The sequence below is a fragment of the Hemicordylus capensis genome, chromosome 4 (genome assembly GCF_027244095.1).
Source record: "Hemicordylus capensis ecotype Gifberg chromosome 4, rHemCap1.1.pri, whole genome shotgun sequence".
NCBI lineage: Eukaryota > Metazoa > Chordata > Lepidosauria > Squamata > Cordylidae > Hemicordylus > Hemicordylus capensis.
In genome coordinates this window covers 116110647-116128101 of record NC_069660.1, presented here as the reverse complement: position 1 = coordinate 116128101, position 17455 = coordinate 116110647, and the positions used below count along the sequence as shown (strand labels likewise).

The 17455-nt window shown below is 37.7% G+C and overlaps 1 protein-coding gene across 29 annotated transcripts in view; it reads right to left on the bottom strand.

Annotated features, from left to right (window-relative positions):
* Window positions 1-17455, bottom strand: part of ADGRL2 (adhesion G protein-coupled receptor L2) — a 269111-nt gene that overhangs the window by 107574 nt on the left and 144082 nt on the right. For all 29 annotated transcript variants that reach the window (XR_008320682.1, XM_053313455.1, XM_053313457.1 and 26 more), the window contains exon 3: window positions 15066-15279. Coding sequence is in view for 28 of the 29 variants with exons in the window: in XM_053313455.1 (XP_053169430.1) it covers window positions 15066-15279 (214 nt within the window). In the remaining variant the exon portion in view is untranslated. The remainder of the gene's footprint in view (window positions 1-15065; window positions 15280-17455) is intronic.

Sequence of the window (17455 nt, the reverse complement as noted above, 5' to 3'; positions counted from 1 at the left end):
GTTTGTACACTACTTAGACTTTATCTTTTCTAACTATGTTTTGATCATAATCAATCAGACTTCCATCCTTCTACTAATAATTCCTTTTTCTAAACAGAGTGGCTGACTTTCCGAATAATAAAGCACACATGTAGGATAGTATATGGAGAGCCATCACACAACCCTCCCCAGTCAGCTATGTGTTTCTGCTCTTACAGAACACTTCTAGATTGTGAGCAGCATTCAGAAGCATTAGTCCCCTTGCACAACAGGAGGGCTGGAGGCATTGTGTGAAGGTTCAAATAGAGACCTTCCTAATGTACACTCTGGTTAGGATGTCAGCCAGTGTTTTGTTGTTGGGTCTTTCTTGTTACTGAATCTTCCCTCTGCTGTTGATAGCACTGATTATACAAATATTTTATCATCTTGGCTTCTGAGATCTTGCTGATGATTTACAGTTCTATTTTCCACATCCTGATATTACCACATCATTAATTGCTACCCTTTTAGCCTCCCTTGCTTCTCTCTTTTCTTGAGTAACTTCTCTTTAAGACATTTCTCTTGATTTCCATATTTTTCCTCTTTCAGCAACTCCTTCAGTTCCTTTCCTATTTTTGATAGTACTTTCCTTTCCCTTAGTCTTCATGCTAGGAATTCATGTTTGTTATTCTTCTTTGTCTTTTACACTGCAAATAACCATTTTCTCCACCACTGTATTTTGCAGTGCAAAATACTAGACATGTTGAATTTCTGACTTCTCACATCACTAGTAAAGGTACAGAAGGCCTTCTTGGAAAAAAGTGGCCCTCTCATTTATTAAGATAGCTAGGAACTGGAGATTATGAATTGCAAATGATCTTACAATTTATGTCACAATTTTGAGATGAGGGCTAATTCTAACACTAACTTCAAATCCACTATTAGTAACAGAGTATATTATTTAAAACACAAACAAACACAACAAAAAATAAAGGACTAGTGGGAAAGAAGCCTGCCGGGTCTGTGCATAAGCCAACAATTTTAACACTGCAAGAGAAATGCAGACACAGTTTTCTTTAAATGTTTAATAACTAATGATTTGTTGAACTTTATTAATTACTAAATAAACATAACATTAGGAAGCTAAATGTGGTGCAATTAATATGGCAAAGGAGGTGTTCCATAGTAATGATCACATTTGTCATAATTAATGCAATAAGTAATGCTTGTGGCCCACTGCATGGTAGTATTGTAAAATTCTTGGAATTAAGCCCCACTAAACAATGTTGATTTCAAAGCCTAAAAACTGCAGAGATTTTAAAATGAAAGCCAGATAATAAATACTTTTTAATTTTTCTTCATGAGTAGTTCTGTAAAATCAATCAAGGCATACAAGTTAATTTGAAGCTACATTGTTTAATTACACATGTGGGTATGTGCACATACACAGGCAGACCTATACACTACAATACAGTATGCATTTTCTACACAGAAAACTGAATTGGCAAAATATATCACGCATTACTATCATTATCTTTACATTCTCTGCCATTGAATGAAAGGGGATTGTGCAGCTCCTGGTTTCCTGAACTAATTCCAAGGTGAAATTGTGTGAAGTGAGTGGGGAACAACAAAATAAGTTAGATGACAATTATGAAGCTACTTTATTTTCAGTGGGTAATTTGAGCAGAACTATCAGATGTCTATTTTTAATTTACATCTCAGTCCTGCGCTCTTAGAGCAACAAACTTTGCAAAGGCTTAAGTGCTCCTAGCTCTACATACCATTGGACTGTTAATTAAAATATATATATGTATATTGGTAAGCTTTTGTAGACCTCTTTTCCACAGTAAATCCATGAAATATCAATACAAATCATAAAGAACAATAAAAGTGTTAAAACATATCAAGGAAACAGATCTGGCAGATTCATAAAGAAAAGACCATCCTTATTTTTATTTTATTTTACATTTTATATCCCGCTCTTCCTCCAAGGAGCCTAAAGCTGTGTACTACATACTTAAATTTTTCCTCACAACAATCCTGTGAAGTAGGTTAAGCAGAGAGAGAAGTGACTGGCTCAGAGTCACCCTGCAAGTATCAGGGCTGAATTGGGGATTCAGTTGTGGGAGAACCTCTGACTAATTGAAGCAAGTCCTCTTGGTTTTGAATTTCCAATTAAATTTTAGTGATATAAATACAAGCAATCATTTCAGGATCCAGGAGTTCATCATAGGAGACAGCCTGCTGTTAAAGCTGGGAGGAAGCAAAAGCTGTGTGTGGGGACATGGAAATCGTACTGGGAAGTTGCAACTTATGGGGAATGTCTGAAATCACATTTTAGATTTCAGTCACTATGTCCCACTGAAATTAACAATTCTAAATGGTGTGCTCTGGATAGGGATAAAAAGTAAAAATAGAACATATGCTAGAAAACACCATTATAAATTTATGCTCATTTGCCTGTGATTCTCATTTTATCTGTTACTTGGCATTTAAATGTCCATAATGGGATTAAAAGTTTTACAATGTCAGACTAGTTATTTTAAATGAGATTCTTAAGTAAATTATGTCAGGATTTACAATTCCAACAATATGGAGATTTTCTTTTATATGCAGTAATTTGCATCGATTTTAAATACAACTTTAAACTGCCTTTAAAATATCCTTTAATTAGCAAAATAAGCAATTTTTAAAATAACACCAGTGATTTGTTAATAAAACCTCTGATATGCTAGAAGCCTTGATAATTCTGAGCAATTTTACAAGACCTTTGGGTCAGTTTAATGCAAATTAAGCCTGACTCACCCAGAGTCTTATTAATCCAGCCCAAGTTTCTTGTTTCCAGATATGCACATTCAACATAAAAGTGCCTTCATTTTAGGAGCAAAGTAAGACATATTTATTTACAAAGCAGACCACCGAGACCCTCTTAATTTCACAGGGTCATCATGTCTCCACATAATGCAGGAACAACATTATTTTAGATACACAGAGTGAGCAAATGTGTGTGTGTATTTAAGAATATAGGATGCCTAAAATTTCAAACCCTCTCCTTGGATAATTAAAATATATTTCTATATATTGGGGCCAGTGCCAATTAGGACCAATTACTTATGAAAACGTTCACCTACTGCAGTTTTCATATAGAGAAACAATCACTTCCCATTTTGACAAGGGAAATGGGAAATCGCTATGGGATGTCCTAGTTAAGATTTAAATTAGCAAGAAACTTGTTACCAGGCCATATAGAATATACAGCATAATAAGACATGACCTTGCAGAACCTTGGAGGCAAGCTGAATTTCCCCCTCATAACCTGTTAATTATCTGCAAAAGTTACCAGCCCTTTTTGGCAGGTTATTTTTCTTTTAGCAAGGGAGAAGAACTGAAGAGGGTGGGCTTTTAAATATTTAATTAGTTGCATGATATGAAAATAGCAGCACACACCAAGTGGTTCGATTCTCAGACCATGTTCATCCTAATTATACTCAAATTTAGATTGGTCATCGCAAAGTTCTGGCACGTGTAATTATTTATTCTTTAAAGATCGTTCCATGGAGAAATATTTTTCACCCTCACGGCTCTGGCTTTCCCTAAATGGCTCTTCTAGCCCATTAATTACCCTCTCAGAGCATTACAGTCAGTAAAGATGCAAAAACAGGAGGGGGGGATTATGTGCAAATCAGCACATAAACCTTTGGGTACAGGGTGAGCTGGTTCTTAAGAGCAAAGCTATTCCTTTTGAAGAAATTACATCCTCCTGAGGGGGGGGGGCAACATTTCTGAAGTCTGTTTGTCAACATGGGCTGAAAGCATCTACATTATATTATTAAACACCATAGCAAATTCTATATATAGTGAAATGCAACTTTAAACAAAGCTGAGACCATAAAATGACAAATTTCAAGCTTTTCACAAATGATCTGAATTTCTTTTCTTTCATTCTTTCCCTTCTTTCTGTACTGATTAGATTGCAATCTCAGACCAGCATGGGTCTTTCTTCTTCACCCCCCCCCGCCCGCTTTAAAGTAACTCTCTATTCATGGCTTTAAAAGTATAAATGTCAAATGTGGTGATTAATGATTAAATAAAATGCTTTTGATTTGATCTTCTGGTTTCCCCACCCCTTATTCCCCATGTGGTTTAAAACATGCGATAGAAGTGGTGTCCCCTTGTAGGGGCCTTTAATCAACTCAGTATCATTGGTGTCATTTTCTATTAAAATGTATCCCTGAAGTTTGTGCCACAATTACTCTGTATATGTGTGCTCTTGGTGTGTGAGTGTATGTGCTTTTCCCTGAGATAGGTTGGATATCACACAAAAGAACTATTATTTGTCAGCCACAATGGTGTCTGTGTATAATTAGCATCTGGAAAGTTTTTAAAACTTCCAGGTGTAACACTTCCTCTGAAAAGGTATCTTTTCACGCTTGAAACTCAAAAGAGTTGAACTGGGGAGGGAGGGGGGAAGAGATATTGTAGGTTGTTTCTCAATGCATTTTGCTAGAATCTGCCATAACAAATCTGCAATGAACAATTCTTTCTTTCTTTCTTTCTTTCTTTCTTTCTTTCTTTCTTTCTTTCATTCTTTCATTCAAACCCTTTGGAAAGGGGTGTTGGTGCTTCTCCCCCACAAGCTCAGATATTGAAGAAACATATGAGGAGACCCCACTGCTTCACCTCTGTCAGTTTTTAGCTCATCTTTAATTAATTAAATCAGAAATATTCATAATCTAATCCTTTTATCAAATTGCCTACTACTGCAAGAGCTTCATATGTTTACACAATTAAAAACCCCATGTTAGTTAGATATAACACTGCATTTCACTGGATGCAAATCCTTTCCTATTGAAATAAGCACTGGGTTGACAGCAGGAAATGATTAATAAAAAAGCAACAAGGCATTGCTGTTGGCATTCATGATAATGGAACAGTAGCTCATATGTATTTAGCCTTACAAAATGTTACCCAAAATGCTCTTCAAAAAGTGGGACTGCACTGAGTCCCTGAGTCTTTACACCATATCTCAGGCATAAGGGCAACAACATTGTTTAAGAACACTAAGCAGATATAGAGTAAGTGATTTTATTTTTTCAACTCATCTATGACACTGGCAGCAGATCTGCACTGAGAAGTCCACCCAGAGATCTGGGAACATAAATGTATTGTTCTGCTCACCACCTGAAAAGTTACATCACATAGTATGATAGATACGTAAGTGGTTGTTCTGTTTGAAAAAGAGAAAGAATGTATCCAGCTTGCATCATTGTTGCTCATATAAACACTACCTTACAGGTCTGAGGAATGCTGTTTGCTTTATGTTGAAAAAAACAGCTTGGCAGAGCTGGTAAAATGCTTAGATTAAAGACATATTCAACATCATTACGCCTTCTAGGTAGGGATCACAAGAAAGCAATACTGCAAGTGCTGAAGAGCAAGGTTAAAGATAAGACTTGCACTGACTGCCACTAATAAAGTAGCACGGACGTTTTTACACTTATGTATCTCAGTGAGATGAAATATAGCTCAGCTCAGTGATTTTGTCCCCCCGCCCCCACCCAGTAAGAGATAACAGTAAGGAGTCTTATACGGTTGGGTTCTGGTTGTAACCGCATAGGTTGATTTGTAACACTTAAATGTGCAGGCATTTATTTGGGGGGCATTGCATGGGGTTTTCAAAACACTTAAGGTTCACACACACATATCCTATCCAATTACTGTGGAACTACTAATAACAGCTTCAGGAGGGAAGTGTTCCTGTGCTTCCTGCATCTCAGCATCTCATCCAAAATATAAGCTGCTGAAAGATGCACAAGTTGTCTTGGCTCTGGAATCTGGTGACTGTATTTCAGAACAGACAGTGTCACAGACAAACAAGAAGCACAAGGCACTAGTTTCCTGCATATCCAGCAATGTCCAAAGTTGTTCACAGTTTCTGTTCCATTAGATAATAAGACAGTAAATAACAGATAACCAATTAATTAAATTGATGCATAAATGGATGCATGTTTCATTCAGACAAATATTATTCACACTCCGGTTTTCCCTTCAGAGTTTAAGGGTGGCAATCAACAATCACATTTCCTTAATGATCCTATTTAAAAAAGAGAAAGTGACTATACTATACATGACTGCATAGTAAGCCTCAGGAGTACAGATCTATACAATACTACAGTAGGATTATTATGCTATCAAACACACTTGACATTGGGGTTTATATGAGGGCAGACTTCTGCAATGCCCAATTGATGTTTCTATAGCAAGCTAAAATATTACACTGTGTAAAGCATTCAGTCTATGCAACACTCTTAGACTGCATTAACTTCATAGCAGTAACTTGCTTTATAGGCTCAGTTCATCATGACCTATAAAATGCTAGGCTGAAGTGCTTTAAATATCTGCTAACACCATGTGCAGGCCTGGGAGTACAAGACAGTGTGCTATGAAGCGGCAAAGACAGTACTCTTCTGAGAAAGTAGCACACACTCTTATGTCACTGATATAAACAGGGTAAGCATGTTAAATAATGTATGATACAGGCAGAACGTCTTTACGAGCAACTGGAAGTCTAGCTGGGTCTGTTTTAGCATCCTTCCCAATTTCTAAACTTAGATATTTAAGCACAGTTTAAATATAGAAATCTTACTGGCAGAATTTGTTTGAAGACTGGGGACACATATATAGACAAACACACATTAAAATTTGTGGATCAGATGAGAAATTAAGGATCCTTGTCTAGTTTGTGGTGACAGGATTCTACTTTATATTTATATGGGCAAGTATATAAGTCTGGAGTTATCTCCCCCCCCGCTTTTTTTTAGTAATGTCGGCCAATTTATCTAATCAAAGATTGACAGACCAAGCAGTGCAAAAACCTATGAGGTTCAATGCAAAAGGTGACACCTGCTTCACTACATTGGCCTAAACAGCCAAAAAGGTCAAGATGATATTTGTATTAAAACCAGGATTTTACTTTATTTTATTTTATTTTTTGGCCACAGTGGTAACCTTTACATGTACAGTTTGAAAAAGCAGCACAGTTACTTTTGTAACAACCATGGCCTTGCATTCAATTTGATCAGTCCTTTTTACAGTAATCATTTTCCAGAGGAGCACTAAAATTGCATTTTAACTAATATTTTTTGCAAACAATATTGTTCTTTATTGTATAATGCTTAACCTCCAAGGCCTCTTCATTTACTTCACTGAATAAAGTGAAATCTAACTATTTTCTTGCAATTTAAGATCTATCTCCTCCTACAGGTTTCCATCTTCATGACTTATTTGTCAGTTTTGTTTACTACATGCTAGTCAACAGATTTTCCATAGAGCAATGAACCTTAACAGAAAACTTTAATTGCCTCACATAGGAAACCACATTACTATTAATTCCACAGCAACTGTATCGTATATAAACTATTGCTTTGCAAACTCTGGAGCAATTAGACCTCTCGGCTATTTGGCTAACTCTGCTTCATGATACCCAGTGCAGTTAATTATATTTTTTGATGTTAATAGTCTCTGTCAGTTTCAAGCATAAATCCTCTTTGATGAATATTTAAATTATATTTGAATAAAAATAATCTTGGTTACATTTCCTATTCAGCATTCATCATAGATTAATAAAAGGTCTCTTCAGGAAAGGATTGACATAAATGCCTCAGCAATCCCATGTAGAAGAACCCTAAATCCACTTTACGTCTGATTTAGTAACTACAGTGACCAACGTTGTAGTATAATAAGCTATGCCTTTTATGGTAGAAAAGAATGGTCTACCAAGCAAGGATGTTACTTCCCTATATAGATAATATCATTACTACAACCTTAATTCTTATGTTCAATTTGTATATCAAAACAGAAATCAAGAATTAGGGTCCAGTGGGACCAAGAGACACAGAAGGATACATCATTTATTCATTTATCATACTTCCATACTGCCTGATATATATATTTCTAGGTGGTGTACAAAATAAAATCAGGCTAAAAATATGGGATGGAGGAGGCATGGCCTGTTTAAGATGTTCTGGTGTTGGCTCTGAAAAGTAAAATTTAGAAAACCAAGTGGGGGGCGGGGGGAGGGTTGTGAGGTTTGTGACTACTTATTTTAATCCAAGGAGATATCTTTCATCAGCACATATGTGGTCACTTGAAAGTTCTGGCATGGACACAAACCTCAATTTACTACACCACAGTTTAGCATAAGTCCAGATAGATTGATATGGCTCTCAACACACCTGTGGGCATGCAAGTCTAAGCTCAAATCACGATTGTCAAGATGCTATAGGAGAGAAGCTCTTTTAATGTGTGTAAAACTGACATGCACAGAGTTCTTTAATATAAGAACCACTCGCCACAAATACTAACAAAAAGCAGTCACTAATACAGTGATTTACAAGCAGTCCGCAACTTTATTATTAATTTTTTTTAAGCATTAGGTAAACTGTTCTTATATACACTGCTATAAAAGGATATATTTTTCCCAACTCAATTACACGTAAGATTTAATCTAGAAATTCAGCACAACTGTAAGAGAGAACCACAACAGACTACATAAAACATGTGGATTAAAAATTCCCATAGCATCAGGCTCATCTTGTGAGTTTTGTATTCATCATAGTGCTTTTGTCCTCACAAACTGTTACATAATCAGAGTTCTATTCCTTAGTTAATACTTCAAAATTATGATAAATTAAAATAATCTTTCCCCCTACAAAAGTTAAATAAATGTTAATGCTGGAATAAAAATTAAGAAGGTGGTGGGGTTCCTGTGTTAAAAATGGGCATGATTTCTTTTTCACTGTTGCAAATAGCACGTCTTATTTTTGGTGTGTCTCCATGATTCTGCACCACTACAAGTCTGGCATGTGTTATAATTTCTATGTAGTTGAGAGCTTCTTTAGCACAGTGGCTAAGAGTTATGTATGAATCAAGAACAAAGAACAACAAACACCACATATTTATATACCGCTTTTCAACAAAAGTTTCCAAAGCGGTTTACATAGGGAAATAGTAAATAAATAAGATGGCTCCCTGTCCCCAAAGGACTCACAATCTAAAAAGAAACATAAAATAAGACACCAGCAACAGCAATGGAAGTACTGTGCTGGGGGTGGATAGGGCCAGTTACTCTCTCCCTGCTAAATAAAGAGATTCACCACATTAAAAAGGTGCCTCTTTGCCCACTTAGCAAGAGTCCCTGCTTTGAATCTCATCTCTGAGATCTGAGATCTCTGAGATTCTACTAGGTGGTCTTAGGTCTCCAGCCTGACCTATTTTACACGGCTTTGTAAAGCATAGCAATACATCCAAAACAAATTTTGTTTAACCAAAATGGGTCATTAGAATAACAACGCAATATAATAATAGATAATGATGTCGTTCTCACGACCAGGTGGCTGGGGTGGTAGGCTTGGTAAACTTAGCTTTCCTCTGCCCAGATGACCAAGTGTTCCTGTTAGCAGCACAAAACATGCTTCCAGACGAGCAGCACAGCGTGCTTGCAGTGCAGAGGTCAGGACAATGCATCCCGACCCTGGAAATCCCACGACTGCATTGAGTACATTGACCACACACACTTGATCATACTAATGGTCATGTAAACATGGCTAAAGGGATGCTTGCTCCCTTACCTCATTTAAGAGGCGGGTTCCTTAGGTGGGTTTTAAAAGAGGCTTTTTAATGTTTTATATGCTGCTTATGTCTGGTAGGGTTCTCACTCTTTAGCTTTTTAAATTTTAAATGTGGTTTTAGCCCGGTCTTTTAACTTGTTTAACTTTATTCATCTTTACATTGTATCTGTTTTGTATCTGTTTTGATGATGTTGTGAGCTGTTGTACTGATGGGGCGGAGTATAAATATTTTAAATACATAAAATATTTTCAGATAAATCAGTCAGCCTCTGGCTCTTCTAATTCTTTGTTTCACAAAGTAACTGAAATTGGGTTAATGTTAAAAACTGAGGTTAAAGCGGAAGAATTCTGCAAACACCCATCTGACTACGAATTTATTCTAAGATGAGTTTGCAGAAAGAATGCCTATGTCTGTGAGTCCTCTTTGATGTGAGCTGAAGCCAGCTCTAAATAAAGGAATGTTTAAGAGAGAGTGTCTGGCTCTGATAATCATGTACAGTAGAGGTTTGTCAAGCATCTTTCAGACTGTGGTATTGAAAGCCAATGATGTGCCAAAGGAAAATAAGGACCTGATATTTGAGATCAGTCATTTACAATGACAGCTTTGATGCACATTCATTCAGGGAATGCGCTTGTCCAAACTGGTATCTGATATGTGACAATCAATATAGCCACTTTTAGGGCAGAGAAAGAGCTACAAGTATCCAAAGGAGCAAGGGAAAAAGAAATAGAAAAATGCAGGATGAAGACAACTATGAGGCACCTTTCACTACAGAATACGTTTCAAAAAAGGCAGTAGGTCTGATCCTCAGAAGGAACTGTTACTGTATTCACATGAAAATGGGTAAAATGAAAAATGTCAGTAGTGTCCCTATCTTAGTCTTAAGAGGCCTCACCTCCACAAAGATGGCTTTATGCGCTGTAAAACAATGTGGATGTGGTAGCCAGGGGCGGGGGGGGGAGGCTCTGAATCTGGAGGCATTTTCAGCCCACTTTAAAATATGCCATTTTGACACTGTCCTCAAGATTTTTATTACACAGCCATTTTTTTCAGTGCTGTCACAAGGCATATACAGCAAAATGCTTCAAACTGGTTCTCAGTCGGGTGCACTGTAATGTGATAAGGTAGTCGGGAAACAGTTTTCTCAAACTGGTTTATGTTTTCCACCCATGCAGATCTAGGGCTTAAGACACCAAAGCAATTCATGCTGATGAGATTAATCCGATGAGATGTGTGATTTCCCCATCCACCTGTCTGAGACTCTAGTGAAAAAAGAGGGGCATCTCTGTTTTCACTTAAAAGGAAGCTGGTCTACCTACACTTTTTTGGGTGGAGGCCCGACAAGCAAGGGAATATGTATAATGATTGCAGCATGGGATACGATCAGAAAGTTAATTTATTTTTGTTTTCTTACAGCCATGCGTCACTCATGTTGACAGAGAATTAAAAACATCATTGTCAGAAGACACTTGATTGCCGGAGAACATATTCATTTCCTGTCTATTTCCTCCATCATATAAATGGGCTTTTTCATCATCATACGTTTAAGACAATAAACGGAAAAAAGGAGATCTCAGATTAAGGGTCTAACAATTTTAAATGGCCTGTCCACTAACTGACAAATAGAAAGGTCAAGAGGGCAAAGCTAGTAAACCACTCTTGTATTGAGCTTTGAATTCAGCACAGCTGTGTCCTCTGAAGAATAAAAGAGTGTCACAAAAGGGAGAGCACTGCAGAATAAGAATATGGTGACGTGGGATCGTTTACTAGGCTACGCCAGCTATGCTAGAATAGCACTAATTCAGGCTATGGACTTTAATGCTAATTCTTTCATTCATTAAGGAAAAATGTCTTGAATGTGTTCTTGTTATGTTGTTGAGAATGTTTAGAAGTTAATTAGTCTGAATTAAACTAATTCAAAGGACGCACTGTAATGCTGGCTCTTTTATTTATTAAGGAACATAGGGCTTGTATGTGCCCTTGTTATATTGCTGAGAATGTTTAAAAAGAGAAGTTTTAACCCTGTGCTTTCCTCTGCTACTGTCATTTTGGGGAAATTGATTAGAATGATTATTAAGAATATATGTTTAACATGTTTGCAGTCACAATATCAGCTGGTTCAAATTCAGTGCCTGACATCAAGACTAATGGGTCACCCGTGCTAGAGAACACTGGCAATTTTTGTCTATCACCTCTGCCCTCTGAAGCCCATGGCACTTTCTGAAAATATGACCCTGATGCTTGCAGGACCCGCAGGGACATATTTTCAGAAGGCACAGCGGATTTCAGAAAGAAGGAGATAGGTGAAAATGTGCCTTCTCTAGCACATACCCAGCAAAATCTAGATATCAGTCAGTGTTGACTAGAACACAGACTGGAGACCAGAATATTACGTGGTTGCAAATAATGGTTGTCATTCAGTGATAAAGCCCTTCACGTGCAAAGGGCTACTCCCATTGTTGGCTATGATGAGACAAAGTTAATTAAATAAATTTGATTTGCCACAGATGGTAATGGGCGCTTAATATTTCTAAATCACAGCCTACCACATCATTTTAAACAAACAACAAAAAATTAGCACATTTCAGCCAAAGTTAAAAACTGTAAAGGCCCATAGGCTTCAAATGGTGTGATCAGAAAAATGTGCTTTAATTGTGACTTAACGGTACTCTAGCTAGATTGTGCCTACTGTTCCTAAATTATGCCAAGGTTGTTGGAATGTTTTATACATGTGTCTATGTTTTATACATGTGTCTAACATTAGTACACAACAAAAAATAAGAATGCTTTAAATCTACCGAAGACGCCTAAGGTAAAAGGAAACTGAGCAGAGGGAAGTATGCTGTTACTTCATAGAATCAGTTGTAAATAAATGCTCACATGAGCTTTTGGTGTTAAAGAGAGATATAGTTTATTAGAATTTAAAAGCTTCTAAAAGGTTTTGCATTATGTTAATGTGGAAAGTATTTATTAAAAGTGTTTGTTTCTCAAAGTACTGACTCCCTCTTATAACAGGGAGTTGTTGTAGAGGGCCTGGTAGAGATTATAAGTGCTTCTCTGAGGGACAGCAGGATACCTCCTTGTTTTATGGAGGCAATCATTAGACCTCCTCTGAAGAAGCCTACATTGGATCCCTCAGAGTTAAGCAACTATAGGCCTGTCTCCAATGTTCCATGGCTGGGCAAGGTAATTAAGGTAGTCTCCCAGCTCCAGACCAGGAAATTGATTATCTAGACCCATTTCAAAACTAGCTTTCAGGTGGGCTATGGGGTGGAGACTGCCTTGGTCGGCCTGATAGATGATCTCCAATTAGGAATTAGGGTACAGAGGGAGTGTTACTTTGTTGGTCCTTTTGGCTTTCTCAGTGGCTTTCTATACTATCGACCATAGTTTCCTTCTGGAGCACCTGAGAGGTCTGGGAGTGGGAGACACTGCTTTGCAGTGGTTCTGCTCCTACCTTTCAGGCAGATTCCAGATGGTGTCCCTTGGAGACTGTTGCATTTCAAAATCTGAACTTTTATATGGTGTCCCCCAGGACTTCATACTATCTCCAGTGCTTTCTAGCATCTATATGCTAGCCCCTGGTGGTGCAGTGGTAAAACTGCCGCCCTGTAACCAGAAGGTTACAAGTTCGATCCTGACCAGGGGCTCAAGGTTGACTCAGCCTTCCATCCTTCCGAGGTCGGTAAAATGAGTACCCAGAATGTTGGGGGCAATATGCTAAATCATTGTAAACCGCTTAGAGAGCTCCGGCTATAGAGCGGTATATAAATGTAAGTGCTATTGCTATTGCTATTGCTATATTATTATTATTATTATTATTATTATTATTATTTACATTTGATATCCCGCTCTTCCTCCAAGGAGCCTGGAGCGGTGTATTACATATTTAAGTTTCTCCTCACAACAACCCTGTAAAGTAGGTTAGGCTGAGAGAGAAGTGACTGGCCCAGAGTCACCCAGCAAGTATCATGGCTGAATGGGGATTTGAACTCAGGTCTCCCCAGTCTTAGTCCAGCACTCTAACCACTACACTACACTGGCTCTCTTGAAACCAACTGCTGGGAGCGATCATCAGGAGATTTGGTGCAGGTGTTATTTGTATGCTGATGACACCCAAATCTACATCTCCATGTCAACATCATCAGGAAAAGGCATAACCTCCCTAAATGCCTGCCTGGAGGTATTTATGGGCTGGATGAGAGATAACAAACTGAGAATGAATCCAGATAAGACGGTAGTACTTATTGTGGAGGGACAGAAGTCGGGAGACTATTTTGAACTAGCAGTTCTGGATGGGGTCTCTCTTCCCCAAAAGGAACAGGTATGCAGTTTGGGGGTGCTTCTGGATCCAAACCTCTCCCTGTGTCCCCGGCTGAGGCAGTGGCGCTTTCTATCACCTTTGGCTGATATGCCAGCTGCATCTATTTCTTGAGATAAATGACCTCAGAACAGTGGTACATATGCGCATAACCTCCAAACTTGCTAACGCAACACACTCTATGTGGGACTTCCTCTGTACATAGTCTGGAAACTGCAGTTAGTACAGAATGCGTCAGACTGGTCTCTGGGTCATCTCGGAGAGATCATATTACTCCTATACTAAAAGAACGACACTGGCTATCAATAAGTTTCTGGGCAAAATACAAGGTACTAGTTATAACCTATAAAGCCCTAAATAGCTTAAGCCCTTGGTATTTAAGAAATGTTTTCTTCACCATGAGCCCCACTGCCCACTGAGATAATCTGGAGCGGTTCGTCTGCAGTTGCCACTGGCTTGTCTGGTAGCTATGCAAGGACGGGCCTTCTATGTTGCTTCCCCGAGACTCTGGAATGTGCTCCCTGCTGAAATGAGAGTCTTCCCATCTCTGACAACTTTTTAAAAGTCTCTAAAGGCTTATTTTTTCACACAAGCTTTTTAACTGGATTGTGGTTAAGGCTTTCATTTTTAATCTGTTGTTGTAAATCTCCCAGGAACAGAAGTTTGGGGTGGTCTACAAATATGAAAAATAAATGAAATGAAATAAATAAATATTGTTTAGAAATGCTCAGAAATATATTTTACTGATATACCTTCTATAATTTAAAATATGACCTATTTGAATGTAATGCTTATTTACAGTAGTGCCATCTCTCCACAATTCTTTAATTTTAAAAACTGCTAATCTGCATATGGAGTTAGGTTGCTCCCAAAAGACAGCAACATTTCAAACAAGGTAAAATGTTTCTGTCTCTTTGCGGTTTTCTTGATTTTAAAGAAAGCAGAAGCTCAACCCATCTTGCTAGTGGCTTTATTGCTTTTATTATCTCTATATTAAAATGCTTTATAGAGTTGAATTTTTTTTTTTCAAGAGAGAGGAAAATTAAAAAAACAAAGGAAAATAGACTGGATATTTCATAAAATGTATAAATTCAATTTATTCCATATCAAATGGATTCCTTTTCTATGGTATTGTATTGTGTATATTTGTTACCTTTGTGTCATAATTTTGTAGGCATCTGGGAGGAAACATTCTGTGTTCTCCATCTGGAAAGGGTCAGCATCACAAATCTTGTCATCTGTCCGTCCATAATTAGCACTTTCTATCATAATGACATCACTTCCTGGACACCGAAGATCAATGGAGTAGCCCTCACAAGATAGTTCTCTTCTTACTAAACCAAAGGGTAATGCTGCTCGACTGAAACCTAAAATGAAATTTAAAAAACACATTAAATAGGGAAATTAATTTTTAATATCACCTTTCTTGCATATTGGAACTTAAGGCAGTATACAACTGGGTTCCTACGCAATATCTTATTCAGTCACTGACCAGTCTCAGTCCTGCTCAGCTTCAGCCAGGTGGTGAATGTGCCCACAATAATTACTTCTAAGTCATGTTCAGAAGTAGTCACTGTTCTGAACACACCAGTCTACAAATGAACATGTGGGGCACAGGCATGTGTGTGTTAAATGCCAGAGCCCACAGGAATTGATTAACAGAAGTAGCAGCTGAATGGTTGTGTCATTTTGTTGCCAGCAGGTTTATAACCTGCTGTTGTTTACAACAATGCAACTATACTTAACTAGCTCTACTTTGTGTCTCATACCTGTCTTGACTAAATTACAGTAATCCCTCACCAACCGCTAGGGTTCAGTTCTGGCTAAACCTCACTGATTGCAAATTCAAAGTTAGCCAGGCAATTGAATTCTATGGGAAATGGGGGTATGGGAACCATGGCCCCCCAAAGACCTAAAAATAAATGAAGAAATTACCCCAAAGATTGCTAGAAATCACAAAAAATCCTGTGATATCACCAAGAGTCACCAAGAAGAATGAGCAGATCAAACCTCTTGACATTTTTTAAACACACACACACACCCCGCCAATCACTCAAAGGCATTTTATATTGGCAAAGGACCGCAAATTTAGCAAGGGTTAGCAAGGGTCACCAAGAGGAATGAGCAGATTGAACATCTGAAACCCCCAAGATCACTGAAACCCCTAAAAAATCACTAAAAAAAAAAAAAAAACCCTTGCCAAACGCAGATACTCAGGTCGTGGTTGGTAATTTCCCATTCGCATATACTCAAGACCATGGTAAAACCATGGTTGGCAAATGGATGACTGTAATGTAATTATTTTCTACAGATATTTATGACTGACTTGATCTATATCTGGGACTGGGTCAACACTTGGGTAGGCTTCATTTAAAATTAATAGTGCCACTTTATTTCCCCTACTCTTTGCTAGCCCCAGCAAACTATTCTACTTCGAATAGTTTGCAATGTTTAGCAAGTCCTCACGTAGCTTTCCTTGCCCCCTGCCTCAAAATAACAGGGAAGCAGGGCAGCTACCTGTGAAAAGACAATAAAAATGTAACAGGCTTAATATACTCTGTAACCGAAAACCAGTGTGTGCCTTAATCCTTCTCTTGTTTCTTTACTCCTTCGTCTAAAATGTCTTTCATTTCAGATTCCTTGTGCCTACAGACAGATCTCCGGCTCATGCTCTTACACCCATTTCTCCCTTTTTGAAATAAGAGTTTCTCTCTGAAAATTATTACTGCTTTTATTAATGTAAGGTTTATGCTTTAAAAGTGGTTGCTATCATTCACTTTGCTGCCTGATGCCATTATTATACATAAAAATGTTCAATGTCCATCCTGCTGAGCTACATTTTCACTGTCCATAAATAGTACTGCCTCTTCTGAGAAGTTGAAGTGGAATACCTTCTTTTGCTAACATGGACTGGACGCAGAATGTGTGACTGCCAGAGAAGTTAACAAAGTGCCTGAAGTTATTATGAAATTGAAAACAAAAACATCTACATTTACAAACAAAAATGAAGTATTTGCTCTTAGGAACTCTTGTGAAAGATGGGATACGTCCTAAAGATGTTTAACTTCTGCTCTTCTTTTCATGTGTCCCTGAATATACATTCTTCAGTTTAATTTGAAAGTCTCACATGCAATCCTTCCTGAAATCAGTATAAATTATTAGAGGAATGCAAGAGAAACCAAGTTATGATCATTAATAATAATCAATAATAATTTGATGGCAAATCTTTGCATAATATTTTAATACTATGTATAGAGCAGACAGCTCCATTCTGCAAAGAATGATCAGCATTCTTTGAATATTCTGCCAAGCCAGTGGGTGTCCCATGGGATATGTTAATATGTGAAGCAAGAGGCCGACTTTCGAAGCAAAAAACTAGGCTTAATTTGAGCCTGAGATGAGAGGCAAAGGCTGATATCTGTTCTTCATACTAGGGCAGCCTTAGAACATGTGACACAACAAAGAGAGGGAGTGGCTTTCAGCATGTCCAAAATATATTTCACTAATTTCTAAATAACTAAAACCAGTGTATCCCACCCCAAA